General features: G+C 42.9%; 1 protein-coding gene across 2 annotated transcripts; it reads right to left on the bottom strand.

Annotated features, from left to right (window-relative positions):
- Positions 1 to 134: 134 nt before the first annotated feature.
- On the bottom strand, positions 135 to 25,163 carry TBCE (tubulin folding cofactor E). Of its 2 annotated transcripts, XM_081186220.1 has the most exons (17): positions 24,840 to 25,159; positions 20,151 to 20,287; positions 18,905 to 18,989; positions 16,713 to 16,904; positions 16,421 to 16,509; positions 15,624 to 15,723; positions 12,899 to 13,001; positions 11,789 to 11,865; positions 11,087 to 11,182; positions 10,087 to 10,151; positions 9,917 to 9,981; positions 8,460 to 8,612; positions 7,031 to 7,184; positions 5,580 to 5,648; positions 4,665 to 4,724; positions 1,276 to 1,367; positions 135 to 1,037 (listed from the first exon to the last, which is right to left on the bottom strand). In XM_081186220.1, exons 2-17 carry the CDS (start codon positions 20,251 to 20,253, stop codon positions 945 to 947), a joined length of 1,596 nt encoding a protein of 531 aa, XP_081042346.1. In that variant the 5' UTR covers positions 20,254 to 20,287; positions 24,840 to 25,159; the 3' UTR covers positions 135 to 944. The 2 variants fall into 2 exon arrangements, with proteins under 2 accessions (XP_081042346.1, XP_081042345.1); XM_081186219.1 differs by having other exon boundaries at positions 135 to 1,367; positions 24,840 to 25,163.
- Between the last annotated feature and the right edge of the window lie 766 nt (positions 25,164 to 25,929).

The following is a 25,929-nucleotide window of genomic DNA, read 5'->3' as shown; positions in this document are numbered from 1 at the left end:
GTTTTGTGTCAAATGGCCCTTTAACAATGTTTTTTGTACATCTTTTCTTTTGTAAAGGGAGCCTTTCGATTTCCATATTCCCTCTAGGAGTTTTACAAAGCTAAATGTGAAGTAAAGCAATTTTCTTTATTAGCAAATGACAGATGTAGATAAGCTTGACCTCTCATGCATTAATATGCAAAAAGAACAAGGATTTAAGTCTAGCCTTAGGAATGTAAGTGTACTACTGTAAAAATAAGTATGTAATGAGGCCCACACTACTGTGCCAATGCAGGAGGGAAGCATAAGTTAGTGTGCCAGTATTCCACTTATGGGCACTATATATTCTACCACTTACTAAAGAACGATGGTGAATGCTGCAGTTCTTCATTCCTTCATTCTTCATTCCTTGCACCGGTGGATGAAGGAATCAGGGTAGCAGGTCCTTTCTCCCATGTGGTGGGGTGACTGTGGAGCACTCAGGCAGCGATCCTATACCCCACTGAGCGGGTGGGGGGCAGGCATGGTGTAGGATTGTGCTGTAAGTAGCTGTGTTTACTTAGTAGTGTTATGCTTGCTAGTAAAGCAGTGCCCTCAGGCCAGGTGGACAATGAGAATACCTCAGTTTTTAATTCTCTAGATTTTATGATTATATCTATAATAATGAGAGTAGCATTTATTATAGTCCCATCCACTTCTAAAAGTTAGCAGCGTAGCACAAACCATGGGTTAAATGCATTTCCATTAAGTTGGCTAAAGCTTACCTTTTCTCAATGAGGCATGGCACTGTTTTTACAGAGAAATTTATTAACAAAGTACACCTGGTAATTTGTCTAGTAAATAAGGGTTCCATTTTTCATATCAAGGTTCTTCCAGAAAATAGTTTATAAAAAATCAACATACGACGTGTTAAGAGGCTTTGCTAGCAGCATACAACTGTTTATTGAAAGTTGTGAAGGCAGCAGTTACCATCGGACTAGAATGGAGTCTTCATTTTCAATAGAGTAAAACTGCAATGGCTTTAGGTCATTGTCTAGTTCAAATTCCTTGCCTTTCATCTAGGATAAGAAAAGATCCAGATATTAGACTATTTTATTCTTGCATAACTTTTTTAAAAAGGCAAAAGATGTGAGATCAAGCAGCTGCTACCTCTCAAAAGAAAGCTGAACAAGGTCTAAAATTATGGTTATGGTTACTGTCCTTTACAGGAATCAAATAATTCAATAGTGTTAGAGTGCAGTGTTGACAGTAGCAGTGTGACAAATTGTATTCTGTATTGTATGAACATGAGCTTACTTTAGAACTTTCGTAGGATAGCTTCAGTTCTGAACCTGGGATTTTAAGTAGCCGATACAGCAATCCTTTAACCTTCTGGATAGTCATAGACTCTGTATAGGGAAAAGAAAATTGATCAACTTCAAATAATTACCTTTTAATGCATTTAAGTAGATTTCCTGAAGTTGCTCTCTTGAAGCAATTAGCAGAAGCACCTCAGTTTGACATAAAGGTAATAATATAAAAAGTATAAACCAAATTGGAGTTTCTATAGTATATGTATACAACACACTGACTGACCTAAGTGACCTTCAGGACTTAGTTTATGGCATTTGCTCTTTTGTACTTTGACTGAAGCTCTTCCCTCTGCAAAAAATGATTGTCATTCTAGGAACTTACGACAAGGTCCAAAATCGTATATATTAATTAGTTCTAGTTTACCACTAGCTTTATGTGCTTGCATTACAAACCAATACATATGAACATGGAGGTGTATTTTTGTAATGAGACTTGAAGGAGTAAGTTAGTTTTTTAAAACTATCTTCTAAATTTGAGCAATGCAAGATATTGGCTATTGTGGGTAATCCCCTTCCCCTTTCATTTAAAGCTTTATCTGAAGGCACAGCAATAGTGAGTTACTCTATTGTCACAAAATGTACTTAGAAAAATATTTTTCTATTAACTTTTTGGAAAAGCTGTATATTTTATGCAACTTGTGATAAATGTGATTTTTATTTTAGAATAAATACTTTTCAAAATACAGTGTTCAAATTCATTAAGATCATTTGATCACATGGGTCATACAAGTGTGTTAAACTGTATTCCTGCTACCCCACTGAGAAATTCCCAAGGAGAATGATGGGATTTGTATCCATGGAATATATGCTATTTTTTCTTCCACAAGATAGATTCAAAAGTCAGGTCAGTTTTGCCTACACTGGGATATTACACAAGAATGGAAATGGGTCTTGGCTTTGTGTGTCCCCGTCCACCAGAAAAATACTTCCACTTTGTTACACTGGCATTTATTTTACTTGGGACCTGTATGTAATTGTGTAAGCTGCTGCTTAAATGCTTTACTCCAGTGTAACAAGTCAGCAGAGACTACTCTATGCTGTTTCATCAAGTAAGTACTAAAGGTGTAAAATTTTGAAGCAGGGCAGAGAACTGGGCTTTTTAAGGGAAAACAGGACATGGTATTGAAATATGCAATTTTCCTTTCAAACTTATTTTACTGCTTTAACAAAAAGCTAGCATATAAATTGGTATTATTTGTCATGTTTACTCATAAGTAAAGCCCACGTAAGCATGCAAAAGCTTGCAGACCCAAAAGTATAAATACTTTACGCTGCAGTTCTATATGTGTCTCTCAGAAGTAAGTCCAATTAAAGTTCGATCATATTTAAGTGAGTATAGAATTGCAGCCTTAAGTTTTATATAAGCTAAAGGACTGAAGACATGGGATACTTGCTCCTAATGCCTCCAAACAAGATCACCAGACAGCCGGCATAAGGCAAGAAAATGATGGCCCTGTATGTTCTTAAGAAGGCAGCACCCTCTAGGTGCAGAAATTAATCTTGATTCTGAATGTTGTATTCTAATAACGACAGGAATTACCACCCTCTAATGTTGCCGATTATCTTACACAAAAGATAATCTTGCATATATTCCTAATCTATTTAGCTTTCCCACAAATACTCCCCATTAAGCAGATGCTGCTTTAAGAGGATTCACCATTTAATCAAAATACATACTTGAACAACTAGACTGAAGTTTTGAATGTATTAAGCAGTCATCCAACCTAACGGGGTGGGGAGGATCCTAATTAGGGTACGCTGTAAAAAATTTACAATAGCCTAATTTCTCTTCTTCTGCTTCAAAGGAATACCGTATTTTTCGTCCTATAAGGCACGCACCTCATTTTTTTGGGGGGAAATGAATTAAAAAAAATTATCCCCCCCCCCAGCCCTGGCTGCCGCCCCAAGCCTTGCGCTCCCCGTGCCCGAAGCAGGGGAAGCCCTCCGGAGGGCTCCCCGTGCTTCAGGGTGACAGGCTGCCGCCCCAAGCCTCGCGCACCCGGTGGGACCTCCTGCCGGGCGCGCGAGGCTTGCAGACACTCGCCCGAAGCAAGGGGAGCCCTCCGAAGGGCTCCCCGTGTTTCGGGCGACAGGCTGCCGTCCCAAGCCTCGCGCACCCGGCGGGACCTCCTGCCGGGCGCGCGATGCTTGCAGACACTGGCCCGAAGCAGGGGGAGCCCTCCGGAGGGCTCCCCGTGCTTCGGGCGACAGGCTGCCGCCCCAAGCCTCGCTCACCCGGTGGGACCTCCTGCCGGGCGTGCAAGGCTTGCGGACACTCGCGGGGGCTGCAAGCTGCTGTCCGCAAGCCTTGTGAGCCCGCGGGTACTCCCACCGGGCTTGCAGATAGCTTCCTGAAGCCTGGAGAGCGAGAGGGGTCGGTGCGCACCGATGCCTCTCGCTCTCCAGGCTTCAGCGAAAGCCTGCATTCGCCCCATAGGACGCACACACATTTCCCCTTCATTTTTGGAGGGGAAGAAGTGCGTCCTATGGGGCGAAAAATACGGTACTCTTTTAAAGATGCTTCTTACATCAGTGTGCAGGCTGAGGATAATTCTGCTGCCTTCAAAAAGGCAGAATGAGGCTAGTTTCTCAATGCGTTTTTACAATAAACTGGGTGGTATCCAATGAAATAGTTCTGTTAATGCAAGGACTTTTGGCTGCGCAATAGAACTTACAGGTCAGGTCCTCTCCCTGAGCATCTCTTAAATCTGTTCTGGGTTTCCCCTCAATCTTCTGGGGCAGATTTGGGAAGGGAGATGGGGATGCACAGGGAGAAGTTCTGTTAAATCAACAAAAATCCTTGCTGTAATCCAACTAACTTTGTTGGATAGTGTTTTATGTACCCTTGAAGAACTTTATGTGAAAGCACTTAAATATGAGGTAGCCAAGAAGCACAAAATAATTCTGACACGCAGAAACAACAGGCTATGTCAAATGATGAAATCCTGGCTTAATATGCCATGATATAAATTTAATAAATAATAATGATATACCTAAGTTCTGTGCACCAGCATACAGTCGCTTTATGCAAGCTGAGAAACAAGTCAGGGAGCCACAGTTAACTAAATTACCCGTTACATGCCAAATTGGACCTATGGTTTATGACTTTCAAAGTAGCTTGGACTCTTAAGCTAACTTTAAACCATAGCTGGCTTGTGTAGAATCCATTAACCCTGGTTCCCATGTAATGGGAAGTTACAGTTAACTCTGGATTCCTGGGTTTCCCTAGTCACCTGAATGAGTTGTATGTTGGTGCACAGAACTCATGAATATCTTCGCTTATTAAGCCAGGATTTGATCATGCCTGAAATCAACACTGATTCTTGTCCTTACCTGGCAGTTTCTTCTCTATGGGCTTCTGATCAGGTCTGTCAGGACACTTAAAGGTCAAAGCTTAGAAGATAAAGAACAGTGAGAAGCTGATGTAATACTAACGTTTTATACAATGTATATTAGTTATAGGCAAGGGAAAAAACCTTATGCCTATTTCCAATTAACCCCTAATGCACTGCTGGGTGTAAGAATTCTTGACACTGAAAAGCGTATGGCAAGTCCAAAGGCAATAGATCAATACTTATAAGTTACAATACCTGGGCAGGACTATATCCTAAGAAACAATTTCAGGGTGCCAAGAAACTGAGAAACTTTGCTTGACATAACTGGGTCACACCACAACGGTACAAGCAGAATTTAAAATGTCTTTGGGTCAGGGGAAAGTGGATGTTACCATGCCTACTTGTTACCAAATACACTAAGAGTATTCCTTCCCCTCTAAAATAAGCACATCCATCTGAAAGCATTTTTAAAAAACCTCTGGCCTCACCAGGAATCCTGAGCGTGCTGAGGAATATTAAACTTAGATTCAAGTAATAGTTGTAATATCACATGCTGCTTGTATAGCAGGGATGCAGAACATGCAACCTTCCCAGTGTTGCTGGACAACACACATCACCCTCAGTCTCCAGCCATGCCAACAGAGGCCAACATCCTCTGGAGAGAGACAGGTCCCATACCCCTGATGTGTAGTAATAGGAATCATGATCTCAACACCCCACATCCTTGTTGGTTTAAGGCTGCAGAAGCTATACGGCGAGGAGGGGAGGAGTCATCAGTTAAATAGTCTGTTGGGGATGTGTACAACATCATAACTGAGACATTCTTTAAAAAAGTCACCTGCTCTGCAAATACTGTACTGTAGCCTTATAAACTTCTTTAAATACTTTTCTTTAGTTTGGCCTTATATCTTACCCAACAGCTGACTTTTTAGTGAGAAGGGCTGTTCTCTTTTCAGCTCTCCATCTTCAGGGGCACCATATTCTGTTACGGAAAAATGACAAGAATGGCAATTCACTTAATGCTTAAAACAAAATATTAGTCTTGTGGGTAGGTTCGCTCATGCTGGCAGGTAAAAGAGGGGCTGCAACTTCTCAAAGGTTCAGACATTTCTGATGGGCATTAATGGCTACACAAGGGGAGCAATGAAGAAAAAGATCTGATGTAGAAAGGTCTGAAAGAGCTCATAAGCACATTCATCTGAAAGGTATTAAAAGCTTCCACGCACCCAGGAATCCCTCATTACCAGAAAGAACATACTTATAAGCCCTGATCAAACCTTTGCTCAAATCAAAAAGCTCATGTGCACAGCAGGTGTGTCCTACACTGACTGACCTTGCAAACACATATCACATGAGGATCAGAAAAGCCAATATTTTATTATTCTATGTTATGAATTCTGCCAGGGTGCAAGAGAGAAGCAGTTGCTGGGAGAGCATCTCCTCTTGGCTACAGACAGGTTACACTGCAAGGATACTGAGAGGAAGATGTAGTCACTTGGCATTCCAGATAATGCTGGCAACTGGGTTTTGCCCCACCAAAAATAAAGACTATTGAGTTTTATTCTCTGTGCTGTAGTTCCAAGAGACTGGAGCAGGAAACCTTGGACCATGAGGGCCACATTGCTTCCTGGACAACCTTCTGAGAGCTGCGTGCCAGTGCTGCGTTGAGCCAGAGGCAAAAGTGGGTGCAAGAATGGACGTTACTTTACCTTTTTCAGCAGGCTACATTCCAGCTACAGCAAAAGCCAGCGGTCTCTACTTAGCTTCACCTCCAAAATCTCCCCCAGGCAACAAAAAGGTATTACTGCAGTTCAAGGACATGTACCAGCCAAGCAAAAGCAACCAAAGAGGGCACAGCAGGGCTGGTGAAGGATATGGCCTGTGGATGGGCATGGTCTGTAGAGTCTTGAGAGCCAAACAGAGATGACCGGAGGGCCACATTTCTTTGAAGCTGCAAAGATATGTTCCGTGCCAATATGCTTTCTCCTCCCTCTCCCATGGCAGGAAACAAGTCAAGTTTCAGGTTGGTGGCAGACAGGCTACCCTTCTCCATCCTTGAAAGATGTGGGCTAGATACTACTGAGCTCAAAGATGCTGGAAAGTGGTGGAAGTGTTGGGCCGGATTCAACTAACCCAGGGGAATAGTGAAAGGGATAGTCACTCTACTTTTTGCCTAGAAACCTGACCCTGCTTGTAGCAAGAGGTGATGATATTCCCAGACTGATTATTGCTTTCCCCTGCCATCTCCAAGAATGTCCAAGAAAGTAGAATGCACTTCCTTACAGAACTGTGAAAGGATTATACCAAGGCAGGCAGCCATCTTAAAACAAGTAAAAAAGCTAGACGAAAAACCCTTCTACTTACTGTCACAGAGTAACTGGAACCTGGGGTGAGCAGCAAGGAATTCCTCACTTGGATTGTTTTTGTTTGGATCCTGATTACCACCAGCCTTTAACCAATCGAGGCCATATTTTTTCCTGTAGTCAAGTTCTGCTCCTTTCCTTTCCTGAGGGGTGATCTGTGACAAAACAAGGACATATTTCTGCAACATATCACCAGAACAGCCGTTACCAGTTTATATAAAGAAAAGTGTATAAGATCAGAAGGCTATAGTTTATGTCATTTCTGTTTGTAACGTGGACCATGAAAACTGCCGGGTCTTTTCATGTAAGCAACTGGGAATGGCTTCAACTCCAGAAGGGTTTTCAAATTAGCAAATGATACAACTTAACACAGCTCCAGCTCCTTTTCTACTATAGATGGCTTTTGGGCTTTGGATTTCTCAAGCAGCACTCACCCCTGCTACGTTACAAACTGCTGCTGTACACTAAAAGGACTTCTGAAAACAGTCTGTAACGTGGCAAAAAGAAAATAAGGCAAATTTCTCAAGCCCTGGGAGTGCCTGAAGCCAGAGTTTCTGTAATGAGACTATTAGCCCACCATCTCACAGAAAGAAAGGTAAGCGAATTTCATTTGAGGTACCTATAAACATCATTTGATTACCATAGAAAGAAGGGGTCTTAAGTCCCAGCCCTAAGCATCAACCCCAAAGGAAACAGCCAGCATTGGGTATAACAACTGCTGACCCTGAGCAACAGAATATCCTGGGTGGTTTACTGCTGCTTCACCCAGTTTAGTAAAAGGTACAGTACCAAAAGGTACAGAACTACATGAATCAGAAATGCAGAGAACCAGCATGGTTCAAATGATACTAAGATTTAAAACGTATTTACAGTAAGCCCACATTTAACTAGTCCGCATTCAGCTTTATATGCTTGACAAATGATTTTATTTTTTTTAAGTGGTAAGGGGACAGGCACCTGGGCAAAAAAAGGGGGGGGGCTTTGGCAATTTCACTCACCACTGAACCTGTGCTTTGACTTCATGCAATTTTGGCTTTAGGTGCGATCCCCAGAATGCAACCCACGTGTAAATTCCGGTTTACTGCATATAATTTCAACATTGCAGTAGGCGTATGCTACCCTTGCCTTGTTTCTGCTACACTGGTGCAAACTGTTCTGTGTGCTGTCAAAAGTTACACAATCTTCAGCAATGGGATGCTTTTCCAGCATCCAAGTTTAAATAACCCAAATTCACAAAAAGTCAACAACACAATCAAAAGATGAAGCTTATTTTTGAAGTCTCTTCTTTCGGATCACATTTTTGGTCATCTGAGAAAACTGATCACACCAAGAACAATTAATTCCATGTTATGGTTTGTGTCTAAAGTTCTCAGGCACAAGAAACACTTTTCACGCTCCTCAGCGCTGCTAATTGAAAAGAAACTACATACCTCAGACTTGTTCAAAAAACGTAATTGGCCTATTTTGGCAATAATAAGCTGCTTCACAGTCGCTGTGTTTTTGTCTATATCCATTAAAGGGTTATTCCGGCAATCTAGAGATTGAAGCTTTTGTAGTTTATCAAGTTCATTGATAACGGACCACTGAAACAAGAAAATGGAAAAAATATGCCAACATTGAAACAAAAATTTCCTCTGCTGCATATTAAATGCTACACGAGGCTCTCATAATGGCCACTATTGGAATGATAATGTATTACATTAAACACAAGTAAGTCATGCTATTTCACTTAATTATCTACATAATGCTTAGAAACTAAGAGCAAACCCTAAAGCTGGGGAAAGAAATCTTGCTTGGTCTCACACTAGTATATTTCAACTTCTACAGCTAAAGAGTCATAATTCTGAAGCAGTTTTAACTCTATTCTTCTGTTTCTGGCAAAGGGAACTAAAATGAGGAAATTGCTCGGATTTTTCTTAAACTAACCCAGAAATCAGCTTGCAACAATCAGGGGCTCAAAATCTCAATAGGCTGTGTATAGAGGCAGTGACTTAATTTGTTACCTCTTACTGTTATTGTGGTACTTGCTCCATAGCAAAAGCTTAATGAAAACAAGAATAGTGTGTGTGTGTGCGCGTGTGCGCGTGTGCACGCACACACAAAATTCATACCCAGAGAAACTCACTGAAATCAACAGGCATAGCTAATTTCAGTCCATTGGTTTCTATGGCTCTGCTCTAATTATGACTTAGATAAATCCTTTACATTTTATATTGTACAGTTCATATTGCTAAGAAAAAACAGCCAGCAACTTATTCAACAAAAGCAAAGTTCTTGATTTTGAAGGTACTCTATTATTATTTCAGTCTAGGGATGGATACAATACACAGTGCATAGTCCCTACATCAGGGGTCAGCAACCCGCGGCTCCAGAGCCGCATGTGGCTCTTTTACACCTTTGCCGCGGCTCCGGGGCGGATACTAGCGAGGGGAGGAGGCGCATTGTGCGCCCCGACACTCCCCACTGTGGCGGGCACTGTACTGGCTGTGACGTCGCATGGGGGCGGTGCATGCGTTAGTCACGCACCGTCCCGACATCACCTTCCTGCCCGCTGTCAGATCGCGGCTCCGGAGATATATTTGTTTTAAATGTTGCAATGGTTTTGCGGCTCCCAGGTTTTTTTTCTTTGGAAACGGGACCAAGTGGCTCTTTTTGTCATAAAGGTTGCAGACCCCTGCCCTACATCAACCCCTTGCATAGTATATGCCACAAATATCATGCCAGCCAAATGCCCTGGCCTGACATTGTAACATTTTCACTGTGTACTCTCAATTGACTGAAGGTCTGTTTTGAAAGTTTAAAAGATAAAAGGCAGTGTTAAGTTATAAGACACCAGTGTCCACCCTTCTATACACAATTCAATGCATTACATCAATATTTTACTTACTTCTGCTATTCTGTTGTCCTTTATTATAAGATGTGTTAAAGAAGGGAACATTTTGGTCTTGCAACCTTCAAAGAAGAAAAAGAAGAAAAATGAATAAACTGATAATAGTAAAGAAAAATGAATACACACGAAAAATGTTAACGGTGCTCAGTTTCCTTCAGTTTACTTACCAAATTCTACATCAGGAAAATGTATGGAAGAAATTCCATTGTTTGAAAATATTAGTGTTTCTAATCTGAAATTTAAAGTCAGAGTAAGGCAGTTAAAATATAAGTTAATAATATATAATATAAGCACGTATTAAAGCAGGCACTATGCTCTGATTAATCAAATCCTAAAAAAGAAAGAAAGAAGATTCCTCAATGGAAATAAAATTATGGAAAGGAAAATATTGCTTGAGAAAACAGAAGGTAAGAAAAGCAAACCCAGATCTAGAGAAAAGGACACCTGGAAGCCAGCAGCAGCAAGTGCTTCAAGGCATAGATTCAAACACATTTTGATGGTATAAGTTGTATTTAAAGCAGTCTGTTGCATCACTAGAGCAGACCTCTGCTTGCACCACAGGAATTTCACCTTCCTCCAATCCCAATGCACCCTCAAAATATGCTCCAGAGGCAGGTCAGGGGACTGGAACAGATTTAGGGGCATCTAGAAGAGACAACAGGAAGGTGAAATCCAGCTGAATGAGTAGAAGTTTGCTGATGCCCACAGTGTGTCAGCTGCAGCCAATATTCATGGAGTTTTTGTCTGGTATAAACAAAACATGGTTTAAGCTCAGTGCACAACATCTTCCTTGGCATCCCATTAAGTTACTTAAAAAAAAGAGAGATGGACAGAAATCGATTATAGACTACAGACACTCTGTCTTCAAAATGGGAACGTGGTAGAAATGAAATGGCTATGTGGTAGAGCAAAGTAGAAGAACTACATCTGTTCTTTGGAGGAATCACCAATACATTCTGCAAAAAATGTAACTCTTGATCATTCTATATGGCTGGTGCACCACAGATGTTAAAGCTTCCATGACCAAAAAATCAGGAGGGGGACACAAGATTGTGAATTACCCCCCTCAGATCTTTGGCTCTAGCATGTCTTCATCCAGCTGGCCTTAACCCATGGTTAAGTTTTACACAAACGGTGAAATTAGCAATAGTACAGTGTTACATTTACCTTGGGAGATCTGCAAGTAGAAGAAGCTGATTTTCATCTGTTAACAGGTTGTCTGAAAGGTTTAACCATTTCAAGTTATGTAGGACATCAATAGGTCTGAGGGAAGATATCATATTTAAGAGTATAATAAAAACATTAAGAAATGTAACTGATTTCTTGTCCCTTTGCCACATTATACGACGTGGGAATTAACTGTTTGCTTTAGCCCCTGTAATACTGGAGTGCTATATAAAGCTCAATGATCACAGAGAACAATTTATCCAGGATTGGTTCCGTGAATTTGTGCTTGATGAAGAACTCAAAAGTTGCCAGCTCTCGCCAGCTTTTAGAGGTATTTACCTACAAGATGCAAGGAATGGAGTATAAGCAGATTCCCAAATCAGACCACTGGGTCATCCTAGCTTAGTACTATTCATTCTAACTAGCATGGCTGGTCAGTCTCATATTTCCCCCCAAACCTGGTACCCAAGGTCCACAACTTGAGGAGCTCAAAATTGAAAATTCCCCATTGTACGAAGTACCAAGCTGAAAACATTTATGTTCTCTCAACAGGAAAATCCTCTAGAACATTCAGGAATCAATTGGATTCAGCACCATTATTCAAAATTATTAGCATGGCATAATACTAAATGTTCAACCAGCATTCTAATAAGGAATATCACAATTCAAGAATGCTTATGGCATTTACAGTTACTCTCATACCTTTTTAAAAGTGAAATGTCATTGGCAGTAAGATGTAGTTCTTCAAGAGCTGGCCACCCAGTAGCACATAAAAGAACCTAATGGGAAAACCTCACTTAGCACAAAAATACCATTTTGTATATCTTATATACATTGTATACTGGTATACCTTAACAGACATACATTAGAACAAAACAGCACCAGATTTATTTATTTCACGACCACTCAAAACTGGCTTAGATCTTATTTCAAAGATTGGGGAAGTTCTCTAGTATGAATGCCCTTGTTCAGATTCTACAGCAAGCCACTTTCAGGGGTCTCACAACAGGTAACATAAGGCAATATCTTTTTTCCTTTAGAGGTATTAAGAAGCCTTCCTTTTTATGCTTCACATAAAAAATGCCAATACTATGTTTTGCTATATTTTTTAGTAATATATATGTTTAAAGTGTCTAAAAGCAATTATCAAACGTAACTGGAAGTGTTTCATCACAATGAAGTATTTTCAGCTTTAATATTCGCAGCATACAACTCAACCCTAAATATCTTTGCTGATAGGTTCCAGTGGCTTCAGTAGAACCTCAAAGTTAAATGTGATTAGAAAGGCAAACACACATGATTTGTCTAGGTGAAAGTTAATAAAATCCATTTTATTAGGATTTTGTACTGCACATGGTGCAGTACTGTTGACACCAGTTATTTATGTGCAGCAATATTGCTGTATTGAAAAAAGTGAAGGTCTTAAATTGTGTCATCCTCAATAACTTTTATCAGGTATCTTGTTTGTATGGCTTTCTTAGGGTATATTTCAGCCAGATACTGCCTGGGTACAATCAAATTTTCTATTAACATAAAGATGAGCACTTCCCCTGGAGTTTTGATAGGGATAATTTTTCAGGATCTCACAGGAAGATTAGTTTTGTATTTACGAATTGAAGGCAACTGAAGATCTCCTTCCTTATTTGTGCTTTTGCTATGAACACAAGTATTGATGAACTCATGTTGCCTATAAACTACAAATGATTTTGTAAGTGAAGACCCATAACAATCTTTAAATATTTTGTGACAAAAACAAAGCCATATGATTACGGTCATACCAAGCAATTCCAATGCAATATTAAATTATATTACCTCTGTCCATGTCACTCCTGTTTGATTAAGTGCTAAAGTCTTGAGATTACAAAATGTTGTTGAAGCAGGTGGTGGAGTAGATGGAAATTTCATTTTGTTCTGACTATGTAAAAATAGAAAAAAGTGTCTTGCTTTTAGTGAATGGAACAAGTTCAAATCAATTATCTTTGTTGGTTAATACACATTTTAAATCGTGTGCTTAAGGCAAAGTAAGTTTATAACCCTTCTGTTAGATTCCTGTAAATTACTATCATGTTTAAGATAATACAGGTAACTCACAATTTATGCAATTTAACTTGTGCACATTCAGCATTACACGCTTAGCAATAAAAATAAAAAATGGGGCAGGCATCCAGGAAAAAAACTTCAGCAATCCCACCTGTCATTGTACCGAATGCATTTTGACTATACACAACTTTGATTTAATGCAAAACCCTGTAAAGTAACCATCATGTAACTGAGAGTTGCTCATATTTTAAGTATCAACTGGAAGTAGTCAGATTACAGTGGTACCTCGGGTTACATACACTTCAGGTTACAAACGCTTCAGGTTACAGACTCTGCTAACCCAGAAATAGTACCTTGGGTTAAGAACTTTGTTTCAGGATGAGAACAGAAATCGTGCAGCGGCGGCACAGTGGCAGCGGAAGGCCCCATTAGCTAAAGTGGTACCTTAGGTTAAGAACAGCTTCAGGTTAAGAACGGACCTCCAGAACGAATTAAGTTCTTAACCCGAGGTACCACTGTATATTTTAAACAAATTGTACAAATGTTGTATTTCAGAGATAGATAAAGCCAAACTATTTTTTATGTATGTGCAAATGTTAATAAGTTGTCAGTGAAGTAAGCCACAGCAAAGTGCCAACCAACTGGCAAATCATTCAACCATGGTCCAGTAATCTGATTCATGATCAACTCTCCCAATATTTCTATTTTTAGTGTAAAGCACTTGAAGGGGTCTCAGATTTGATGGGAACAGTGGTGCATGCATGTGAAGGGATTAATCCTTTCCCTTCTGCCATTTCCCCATGTTTTCCCCAGAAGAGCATATGGCAGCTGGGACGTGTGTAGGTTTAAGATCAGGAAAACAGCACAGGGAAAGTGTTGGAAAAACATCGCCTGCTGCTACAAATAAGAGCCTCTTGCTGATGCTTAACTAAAAATAGAAACTCTGGGAGATCTGATCCTGGATTTCTCATGTTGTGTAGATACCCCCAGTTTGGAATCTCAGCTCCCGGATTCTTAGATTTTCCAGAAAGCAAGAGAGCATCACTGTTCCTTGCCCAATTCACATTAAATTCTTTATGCTGCTCCACATTACTGTCAGCTTGGAATGGATAAGTATGAAACACTTTTAAGATTCTTACGTCTTATATATCGGACATGTCCAAGGTGTCAATTGCGATCGACTAGTCGATCCTGGGATGAATTCTGGCTGATCGCCATGCCCCCTCTGCTGGAGACGTGCCTGAGCAGCCACCACCTCAGGGGAAGCAGGCTGTTTTGACGCTGTGTGCGCACCCACACCTTCCATCGGTGCCCGCCCACCCATCTTGTGTTAGGATTTTTATCTATCCGAGCTGCTCCAGCGAGTGGTATTATTGTACTATGTTTTGTATACATCATGTGAGTGTCTGAGTGAGCGTGAGACAGGAAGTCTGAGTACAGTTGGAAGTTAGTTTCACTTCTGTATGTGATGCAGTTCTGTACTGGTGTTCAGAACATGCTGATGGAATCTCTGTATTATAAGACTGTGAATGAAGTAGTTTAGAGCTACTGATTGAGTCTTTCTTCTGCTATTATAAAAGCCAGAAGACTAGTGTGCTCTTTTCAAGAGAGAGGGGTCGCTTATTATCGGTCTCTCTGGACTGCGGGAGATTTACGGCCAGAGAGGACCACCGGAAAGATGCCCCAAAGACTTGGGAAGTTGGCAGCCTTCCCGGGTGTGTTTCCAACACCTTGCACCCACCCCAGCCATGGCGGGGAGACACTGCTGGCGGTGGGGGCAGCCAGCGGCGTGCGCATTCCTCCCTGCACCTACCGCTGCTGTCAACCCTCCACCCATCTCAGGGGACGCAGCCAGCAGCCAGCGCCCACCTGCCCACATCCCTGCCCTCTCAGGGGAAGCAGTCGGCGGTGCGTGCCCACCCACCCTGCACCCATCCCTGGGTGGTATATCACTGCCAGTTTTTATACTGGATCGTATATCACAGCCTACTTCAAGTTGGACATGCCTGTTATATATCAACATTACAAAGCCTTTAAAGGATTTCAGTTTCTTTGTTGCTAATATGTTAATGAATAAACTTTCCTTTGCCAACATCTAGATTCGAAACACACTAACCTCAACATTATTTTCTAATTTGAAAATCAAATAATTAATAGTTTAAAAACACATAATTGTACGTCAGCAACAAATTATTTGCAAAGCACTGACAGTTCAGCTGAGCCTACAAAGGGATCCTCGTGCCCATTTTAATCCAATCATCATTCAAGGGTAGGACTTTTAAATGGTTATTTTCATGGGTTTTGACAAAATTAGAATATACCACATAAAATAAAGCAAGGCAAAGATAAATACATTCAGTGATATCTGTCTTAATCAGTCAGAGGAGACCCACTGAAATTAGAGGACTCAAGTTGGTCCTACTTAGTCAATTGATTTCAATGGAACTACTCTGATAACCACTTACATACTATGAAATATGAAGTACCGCATAAGTACCTGAGATTAAGTATTTCTAGATTTTCAACTTGGCTTGCAATGCCTATCACTTCCTTCCAAGAAGACAAAAGATTTTTCGATAGACTTATTTGCTTGACATCTGGGCATGAACATTAAAGAAAAATGTAACTGAATTGTGAGGTTCAAGTAGTAGGACCCTGCATCTTGTTACTTTTACAGTCAATGTTTCTAGAACAGGTCATTAGTAAAACACCTTGAAAAGAGGTACTGCTTAAAGGTATAGCTCTCACCCTAGCTCTCACTCATCTGCATTCCTTCTATCATTCCTAAGTAGAACACCCAATTCTTTGACATTTTGATATGCTTCTCACTTTAAGTGATCCTAGCTGCAAAAATAAGAATGTTTTATCTAATTGATTTTAATTATGCTACCTCTTCCTCTGCTGTAAAGTTAAGAAGTGCTGCCTTCTGAACCTGTGTTTCCAAACCAATTCAGACCTATCGCTAACAAGGACTGTTTTTCCAGGTGAATAAAGGGAGACTTTATTCTGAGTAACACCTTTTGCAATTGGGTTCTGTCCATATGCAGGCTAATAATCTTTCCCCTCCTATCCAGACTAGTAACTTTTGCACATTTATCTCCAAGTCTGAAATTCTGGGCTACATGGATGAACAGACTGACTTGCCGTAAGACAATTTCCCGTTTCTCTAAACCTCTGCACAGCTTGCAGTCAATACTGTGCAACAGATAAACCTTTCACAATTTTTTAAAAAAATTACTTGTGGGAATTGATAGCAACTAATTCAGCAGTTTTCTTTTTTTAAAAAAAGGATACTGGGGCATGCTCTTCTGATTTCTTCTTCTGGACCAGCAAGGCTTACTGCACATTCGTCTACTGAGATGTCAGTTAATGTATTCAATTGCCTGCAAGAAAAGGGTGTCTCAGCATAGAGCACTTTAGTGAAAAGCAAGAGTGAGGAACCTTCAGACTATAACCAAACACAGTCTCTCCCTAGGTCATGCTGCCCCCACCCCAGCCCACCCTGCTCTGTACCCTCCTTAACTGCCAGAAACACATTAAATGACATTCTTATATACTGTTCACTTGCAAGAGAAAGCATACTTGCATTTGTTTTTCTTTAATGGAATCAAACCCAACAGTTTCTACGATCTTGCTTCCAAACGCTAATGATGATTCTGTCCCACCCTCGACATCTTTTTCATCTTCATTCAATCCATACTGCTTCTTGACAGCAGAAAGGAAATCTACTCCAAAATTTGCCTTGCTTGGACGGATAAAGGATCCACCTGTGGGGTGCCTGGAAGGAAAATATAGAAAATTACAGAATTATAAACCACTTTTCTGTCAAAAAAATAAGCTTCTGCTGTTGACATTTTAGTAATACCTTTGTTTCAGAACTGTAAGCCTCTTAATATAATAATTGTCAGGGAACTGACATCGGAGCCAGAGGCGGAGGGAAGGCTCCCAAGTGATGCTGGAGAGGGACCCAGCAGGGAGAGAGGCAGCTCAGCTGGGGAAGGAAATCAGCACAACACCAGGGATAAAGGGGGGCAGATGGGGGAATCGGCGAGAGGGCTCCAGGACTCCTCGCCGGACACCAGCGGGGAGAGCACGGGTCCTCCGCTACCCACACCCTCCCTGCGCAGAAGACTTCTGCGCAGGGAGAGTAGGAGGAGACTTGGCGTCAAACAGCTTTTATGCTGGAAAAGGTTTAAGAAACGCCCACTGACAGATTCTGCTAGCGACTGAGGCAGCCACGAAGTGAAGGGCTGTCCAGACAGAAAAGGTTTAACAAGGCAACATAGCCAGGAGTGGCGGCAACTTACGCACGAGCAACCCCTTGTATTCATTACAATAATAATAATTTTTTATTTATACCCCACCCTCCCCGGCCAGAGCCAGGCTCAGTGCGGCTAACATCAATAAAATTACAATAAAACATAATGGGGGGGGGATATGGACAAATAAAACACCAGTTTATTAAAATACAATTTAAAATGCAGCTTCATTTTAATAGTAGCCCATAAATCAAAACCATAAGGGGAGGGAAACATAAGGGTCAGAATGAGTCCAAACCAAAGGCCAGGCGGAACAGCTCTGTCTTGCAGGCCCTGCGGAAAGATGTCAAGTCCTGCAGGGCCCTAGTTTCTTGTGACAGAGCGTTCCACCAAGTCGGGGCCAGTGCTGAAAAGGCCCTAGGCCTAGTTGAGACCAATCTAACCTCCTTGAGGCTCGGGACCTCCAAAGTGTTGTTATTTGTGGACCTTAAGGTCCTCCGCGGGACACACCAGGAGAGGCGGTCCCATAGGTACAAGGGTCCTAGGCCGCATAGGGCTTTAAACCTCTTGGAGGCGGGTATGATAATAATGCAATAAACACACTTACCAGCACTGCAGAGCTTCACATACACTCTCAGCAATCCTTACAGTAGCTCTGCAAGGTGTCAATATTATTGTATCTACAGAGCTGTGCTAAATTAATAAATGTACACTTGTTCAGGGGCACCGAGACACTTGACTCTAACTGATTCATAGGCCAATTGCTTAGTCTTCGCCCCTCCAAACCTAATAATAAGTATTGCAGACAGCCTAAAACAAGAGAGCTTTTAGGAAAAAGACAAAGACTGCTGATGGAAACTCTTCTTTCATTCATTTCTCAAACAGTTTAGTAACATTTGCCACAAAAATACTATGCATATATTCAGAATTCTTGTATGCAACATGACATTATATTAAATGTCTTTTTTTTTTTTTGGCTAAAAATCTTCCTCTTCCTCTTTACTTGGTTACTTCAGGACTGGATTACTGCAATGCACTCTGTGTGGGGCTTCCCTCACGCTTGATCTGGAAGCTACAGTTAGTGCATAATGGTGCAGCATGATTGCTGACAGGCCTTGTCAGTATATAACATCTGTGCTCTAGAGATCTGCTCTGGTTGCTGATTTGCTACCAGGCCAGGTTTAAGGTGTTTCTATCAAATATAAATCCCTTACCAATTTGGGACCAGTTTACCCAGGAGAGCGCCTCACCCCACATTTGCCCACTCAACTGCCTTGCTCAGATGCTCAGAGAGCTGTAGTAATTTTAATCTGTCCCGGTATCTTAACTTTGTATATTCTAGTGTACTATTGTAATCTTTTCTTCACTTTATTGTTTTGTCTTTTTGACAGCTGCTTTGAGGTTTGTTTGTTTTTTTTACAATTTATTTTATGAAATAAATACACACAATCTTGTCCCCATATCCTCTGGTTCATCTGTTTGCTAAAATAAAGTACTGCATATGTCAATATTAACTCACCTGCATCTGAAATATTGTATTCCTTCATGACTACCATTATGTTTTCCTTTTTCAGGGTTGTCCCATTCCACTCCAAGCCAAAATCCTAAAGTAATTATAAACTTTGCTTTTACAAATGCAAAACTCAACATGAAAAGAAATCTGCCCATAATATAATTCACAAATACTGGCAGAGTCCGCATGACATGCTAAAGCATGGTTTAATGTGACATGAGTGAGCAAAATTAATCAACACCACACTCTCTGCTCTGGGCTTAATAGGCCAAAACCCTTGAAGGTTTAGGAATGAACAAAAAGCCATCTGATGAGTTTTTTGCTTTTTGCCTCAAAGCTGACACCAGTTTAGTATGAATACTACTTCTAATCCCAATACTAATTTACCCTGGACATCAGAACTGATTAATGAACATTGTGTAAAACATCAGTTAACAACAATTTCAGCTTGATAGTCTTCCATTTTATCAGTACTTGCCATTCTTGGATATTATTTGTATAATAACATGAGTAACTTGCATTTTCCAAATAAATAATGTTTTTTTTTAAATTTCCAGTAGCACCTTAGAGACCAACTAAGTTTGTTCTGGGTATAAGCTTTTGTGTTCATGCACACTTCTTCAGATGCATGCATGCATACAAAAGCTTATACCCAGAACAAACTTAGTTGGTCTCTAAGGTGCTACTGGACAATCTTTTAATTTTTTTATTTATTTCGACTGTGTCAGACCAACACGGATACCTACCTGTATCTAGCATTTTCCAATATGTTTTTGCTAAAATTAGAAATCATGCTGCAGAATGGTTGCAAAAGCAGAAATTAAGCTCAATTTGCTAATGACGAATCAGGCCTGAACATTTACGTTTTCCTTCACAGTGCATTCTTCCTAAAGCACTGGAAGCAACTGTCTACTACGGAGAGCAATCATAATCACAGTCAGTGACAGCCACAGCCATATCCAAGGCCCAGCCAACTCCTGCCAGCCAATGTGAAAGGGGTAGTTTGACACACATTTTTGCTGTGCCAGCGCCACTAAAATAAATGTTTGTGTATCATTTTGAATTCAATCAACTTTATTTCCAGCTAGGACTTTAAAGGGCTCCATTGAACCCCTATATAAGATTGATACTATCCAAAACATAGTATGCTAACCTTCCGAAGCAACATACCAAAAGGAATTAATGTTTTATCGCTTTGTTTGCCTTGCTATCCAGTGATAGTATATGATGAAATAAAAAAACATTTTCCTACCTGTTGTAGGGGGAACTTTGCCAGCATAGAGCACAGTTCCATATTCACCATTACGGATGATTCTTCGACCAACTGGATGAGAAGGAATGCTGCTGGTCATCATGAAAAACTGGAGTTCAAGATACTTCTTTAAAGATCTGTGGAATATGACCACAACTATGTGTGAGCCAGGAAAACATAATCTAGATACCCTATTTGTTTGCAAGTCTTCTACCCCACCTTTCCTAAGAAGCATGCCTAGAAGAAGACTTTAATGTCCTATCATCAAGGTGCTGCAGACAAACCCCCAGCACTATCCTGGGCTCCACCCAGCACTGCTGCCGCCCTTGCCATCATCAGCCTTAGCCTAGTGCTGCAATCAGTCAGTCAGTCTCTCTCTCACACACACCCCCACACCCCCACACACCAGTAGGACATGTTTACCTGGCAGGGAGCAGCAGTACTTTGGACAGCCCCTACATCTGAAGAATCGAAGATGTCAGCTGCTAGTGCATACTAGAACTGAGCAATATTTCAGCTGGCATCCAAAGCACCACTGTTGCCTGCTGAGTAACTCTAGTTGGAAGGGTGAGGAAGTGACTAGTGGCAGTAACAGGTGAGCTATGTATGTCTGGTGGTGATGTCAATGCTGACCAAAGGCCCAACGGGGTTGTGGGTTCTACTGCACAATGTGGCCTCCAGCAGTTGCCCCAATATATCAGGAACTCATGCTATGTTGATACCCAACTATTGAGAGCATTATTTATTTATTATTATTAATTTATTAAATTTGTATACTGCCCTATACCTGCAGGTCTCAGGGCAGTTCACAGGATAAAATCAGAGTATGAAACCACAAAATACATAATCAAAATAAGAAGAAGAGCCATCCAATAACACCCCAGACACGTCAAAAGGGATGTCAATCAACCAAAGGCTTGGTTAAAAAGGAACATTTTTGCTTGGTGCCTAAAGGTGTATAATGAAGGCACCACACGAACCTCCCTAGGGAGAGCATTCCACAGATGGGGAGCCACTGCAGAAAAGCCTCGTTCTCGTGTTGCCACCCTCCGGACCTCTTGTGGAGGAGGGACATGAAGAAGAGGACGTAGCTAGCTATCACCCAAGATCAGTAGACACCCTGGCTATCACTAGACATGGTTCCATTGATTTATTATTCTTAATAAAAATAAAAGCAGCTGCAATAATTCAAACTAATACCAATGTATTAGTATAGCTGCAGTCTAGGAAAAAAGATGAGGGCAATAACTACACACAGTATATTTAACAACAGTTATTATACAAGCTTTTGGCTTCAAGTTCTGTTACACTTATAAGGCAACTGTCAAACATTAACAGTTTTGACACTTAGAAGCATCTACATGAAGTACTAGGGCAACATTCTGTAGCAACATGAGTCTGAAAAACTTGCATAACCCAATTCTTTTCATCCATGAAGTCAACACCTCCATTTCCAGTTATAGGTGTTGTGAGGGGGCATCTTATCTCTCTGGATCTGAAAGGATTGTTTCACACAATATTCGTAAAGACACTGGCAGAGTGTTTTCTGGGGCAATCCAAGGAATGCTAGTGAAGTGTCATGCCATAGGGCTACAGCTCAGCAAAGATGTATCCACCCTTCCCTGGTGACAATAATGCTGTCATTGCTCAGAGCAAGCCCAAATCACATGCAGTGTATTAGTGCAGTGTTTCCCAACCTTTTTTGGGCAAAGGCACACTTATTTGATGAAAAAAATCTCGAGGCACACCACCATTACAGCCCCGTGACGTCAGCGCGCAGCGTCACGCCGGGAGGGACGCACGAAAGTGTAAGTTTCAATTTTTCCCCCTCCCCCTTGCCGGGGAACCTCCAAGCTTTGGGGGTGGGGGGGGGAGGAGGCAGCAAAGCGAGGCAGGAAGGAGAGCGCGGCTTGGCTGGGTGAGCTTTGGCAGGGGCAGGGAATGAGAGCCGCGAGGCGGGCGCTGCGGACGGAGGCGCTGCCCGCCAAGCTCGCAGGCAGCCAGGCAGGCAGACGGCGAGAGCCCCGCGCTGGGCGGCCTCTCCTCGCCGCCCCGCCTCTCGCTGCCCGACTCGCCCGACTCCCTCCAGGCAACATCTCGCGGCACACCAGGCAACATCTCGCGGCACACTAGTGTGCCGCGGAACAGTGGTTGGGAAACACTGTATTAGTGCATGTACAGAGTTCCAGTTGAGCTCAGCTCCTTGATGACACACTCTTCAGTCTAAAATAGTTAAGCAAGTTTGGGGAGGGGATGACAGCAATATAGTTTCTTTAACGAGTGTTAAATGCCACAACCAAGGTATGTTAAAGAAATATAAAGAGGCTGGTAAAGAGGCAGTGTAGACAAAACTCAAAGGAACCAGTTCCAAGAAGGCTTTATACTGTATTTTCTCAGTCTTTCCTCCACCAAATGATGAACTACTACAGGAACTCTCAAGAGCACTCTATGTTATGATAGCTCTAAGGGTGTCAATCCCCCATATGTGCCCACACTACATAAGGGCAAATAAGACCTGGGGTTAGAGAGCACCCCCACTACATACAGCTTCACAAAAATGTTGAAGAGTGCAAAATCCATCAGTAGACTTTTGTACAGATGAACTCCTGCAAACTAGCAACATTTCAATACCACACTACATTGGCATAGCCAGGATTTATGTTAGTGGGGCAGAACCACAGTTAGTTAAATATTTTTATTGATTTCCTTGATTTAGGGAAGAGGCAGTTGCCCCCCACCCCCCAGGCTACACCCATGCCACACTACAAGCATCGCTGAAGCTCAATAAAAACACACTTCTTGTTGTTGTTGCAGTGCCAAGAGTTTAGGATGTCTTACAACACTTTAAAGGGACGCGGGTGGTGCTGTGGGTTAAACCACAGAGCCTAGGACTTGCCGATCAGAAGGTCAGCGGTTCGAATCCCCGCGACAGGGTGAGCTCCCATTGCTCAGTCCCTGCTCCTGCCCACCTAGCAGTTTGAAAGCACGTCAAAGTGCAAGTAGATAAATATGTACCGCTCCGGTGGGAAGGTAAACGGTGTTTCCATGTGCTGCTCTGGTTCACCAGAAGTGGCTTAGTCATGCTGGCCACATGACCCAGAAGCTGTACGCCGGCTCCCTTGGCCAATAAAGTGAGATGAGCGCCGCAACCCCAGAGTCGGCCACGACTGGACCTAATGGTCAGGGGTCCTTTACAACACTTTAAATCAGTGGTTTTCAACCAGTGTGCCACAGCACCTTGGGGTTCCTTGACGGATGGTCTGGGGTACTACAGGCAACACTGGCATCTGTCCCTCTTTTATCCAATGCCCTCTTGCACCTCTGCCTCCCAAAGGCTTGCACAGTTGTTTATGCAGCAGCACTGGCTACAAGCTCCCCAGGCAAATGGTCCCAATAGGGCTGGGCCAGGAGGTGCTGGCTGCCAGAACTGAGGCATGCTCAGAGTAAGCAAGCAAGTGGGTGAGGGATCCCACCAGCCCTTGATAGTTGGGAATGGACAGGCAAGTGGGAGGCCAGGCAGGCAGGCAGATGCTGCACTGGCCTTCCTTGGGCTTGCTGTGTGCAAGGCCTGCCTGGGGCTGAAGGGGAGCCTTTCCACCATGCATGCCTGGCAGCACTCCTTGCTGACACTGCTGCCTCCTAAGGTAAGGTGCCAGCCTCACTTTCACCTTAGGCCAGCCTCCGTTGGGCCACTAAGGCTGGGGGCATCCTCTTCCCAGGCCTTTGTGGGGCAATGTGAGGAGGCACCTCTCTTTGGAGCAAGGGTGGCACCTGCAGCTCTCAAGGAGAGGAAATTGAGGGAACAGGTCACACGGGAGGGTGTTCGATAAAAGGGTAAGAGGCTGCCAGCTCTGCAGGCAAAGGGTGACATAACTCGTCTCCTGAGTCCCACAGTGGTACTGCAGAAAGAATGTAGTTGGTCAAAGGCACCGTAGACTGGAAAAGGTTCGAAACCTCTGCTTTAAATCAACAATTTTTTTTTTAAAAAAAACCCTACACACACAGAGTGGTACCTCAGGTTAAGTACTTAATTCATTCCGGAGGTCCGTTCTTGGCCTGAAACTGTTCTTAACCTGAAGCACCACTTTAGCTAATGGGGCCTTTTGCTGCCACCATGCCACCACCCTGCGATTTCTGTTCTCATCCTGAAGCAAAGTTCTTAACCAGAGGTATTGTTTCTGGGTTAGCAGAGTCTTTAACCTGAAGCGTATGTAACCCGAGGTACCACTGTACTGTATAGGGAGAGAGAGCGAGCACGCTTGATTGTAACAAAGTCACTAATCGGTTTAGAAAAATAAAAATAAAACATCGATCATTATCAATATAAATTTTAAAATAGTTACTTAAAAATATTCAAGAGAGAATGAAAATCAATAGCAACTGCAAATAAATAAATGCCACCCTCCCACAGGTACATTCCAGGGAGAGAGACGCCGAGGCAAGAGGACGGGCAGCTCCTGCTTCTCCCGCCACCGCCAAGGCGCAGCTGCTCGTCATCCCCGGCGGCCCCGCGGCCTCCGCTTTATAGCAGCCGGGGAGGGAGGAGCCTCCTGTGAGGAGCAAGCGGGGCGGGGGTCGGAGACAGGAAGAGCCGGGAAACCCGACACCCCTTTTCTGCCGCCCCGGGGGGAGGGGGGAGGAGGCGGGGGCAAGCCCCCCCCCCGCCCGTTAAGCAGCGCCGCCTCTCACCTTCCGAGGTCTCCGCCGCTTCTCCGCCAGCCCGGAGCGAGCCCGTCTCAGCCCAGTGTGGCGGTGGGCACAGAGCCCCACCCCCTTCCGCCTCAACCGCCACCTTCGCCTGATGGGGGGGAAAATGCGCCACCGGGGCCTGTCGGCGCAGGCGCGAGCTCCTCCTACCCCCGCTTCCATAATCTCCCTTCGGCTCCCTCCACCGCCCCCGCCCCGCTCCATTTTCTCATTTTCCTCGCTGCTTCCCGATGCACTTCGGGAATTGTAGTACAGAGGAGGAGCATGTCCCCTCTCGGGCTGCGGCAAGAGGGGCTGGTGGAAAACCACGCTACCCAGAAGCCCGCGCGCCGCCCGAGTCTCCGTTTCCATAGAACTGGCGAGAGAATTACATCAGTGTTTCGGAGAGCGGGGCTAATGGCGCTGAGAAGTAGGCGGGCCTTGCTGGTTTGAAGCCAATGGCGGAGAGGCAAGGCGGGGAGAGGGCGGGCTTGCAGCTGTCACTCACGCTTCGGGTTTTGGGGGAGGGTAGTGAACAGCTTGGAGAGGAGCCGCTGCTGTCGTCGTCGCCACCGGGGTTCGGACGGGCGGGATTGGCCCCCGGTGTCGCCGGGCTTTTAAACACTTTAAAGTTGTTAAATGGTTTGTCTTTTTGTTTTTTAAAGCAGACGCCTGCATTGCAGGGGGTTGGACTAGATGGCCCTTCGGTCTCTCCCAACTCTATCATTCTGTGATTAATGACAAACTTACATTAGAGACAGACCTTTCCTGAAATTTTCACATCTCCCGCATGAAATTCTTTTTCTGAAGTCACCAACATGAAAGGTTTTTATAACAAATCTGGACTTCTAAGAACTACTGTGTATTTCTTAAGCGCACCCACACACCAATATCTGGGAGAGCTCAGATATTCACAACAATACTGCTTAAAAGCAGGTGGGAGAAATCAGTGGTTTTCAGTCAACCGGATGTGTGAGAGTGGCCTAATGTATACAGAGGACAGACCTACTTATTTCTTGGGCCTTACAGGTCAGAGGGCAGCTGCATGCTATTTACATTCCATTCCTGCATCAGTCTAGTAATACAATATGGG

This window comes from Podarcis bocagei, assembly GCF_964188305.1.
Source record: "Podarcis bocagei genome assembly, chromosome: 3".
NCBI lineage: Eukaryota > Metazoa > Chordata > Lepidosauria > Squamata > Lacertidae > Podarcis > Podarcis bocagei.
The sequence above is the reverse complement of the archived record's forward strand: the minus strand, read 5'-3'. Positions and strand labels throughout refer to the sequence as shown.

Bases quoted from the DNA above. Each gene is read 5' to 3' on its own strand.
- TBCE (XM_081186219.1), bottom strand. From the start codon at position 20,253: ATGATGACCAGCAGCATTCCTTCTCATCCAGTTGGTCGAAGAATCATC. The intron at 15,724-16,420 runs GTATCCTTTTTT...GTTCATGCCCAG, and splicing joins AATCAGAAGAGCATGCCCCA to ATGTCAAGCAAATAAGTCTA. The intron at 10,152-11,086 runs GTAAATGTAACA...TTTAAATTTCAG, and splicing joins CTACTTGCAGATCTCCCAAG to ATTAGAAACACTAATATTTT.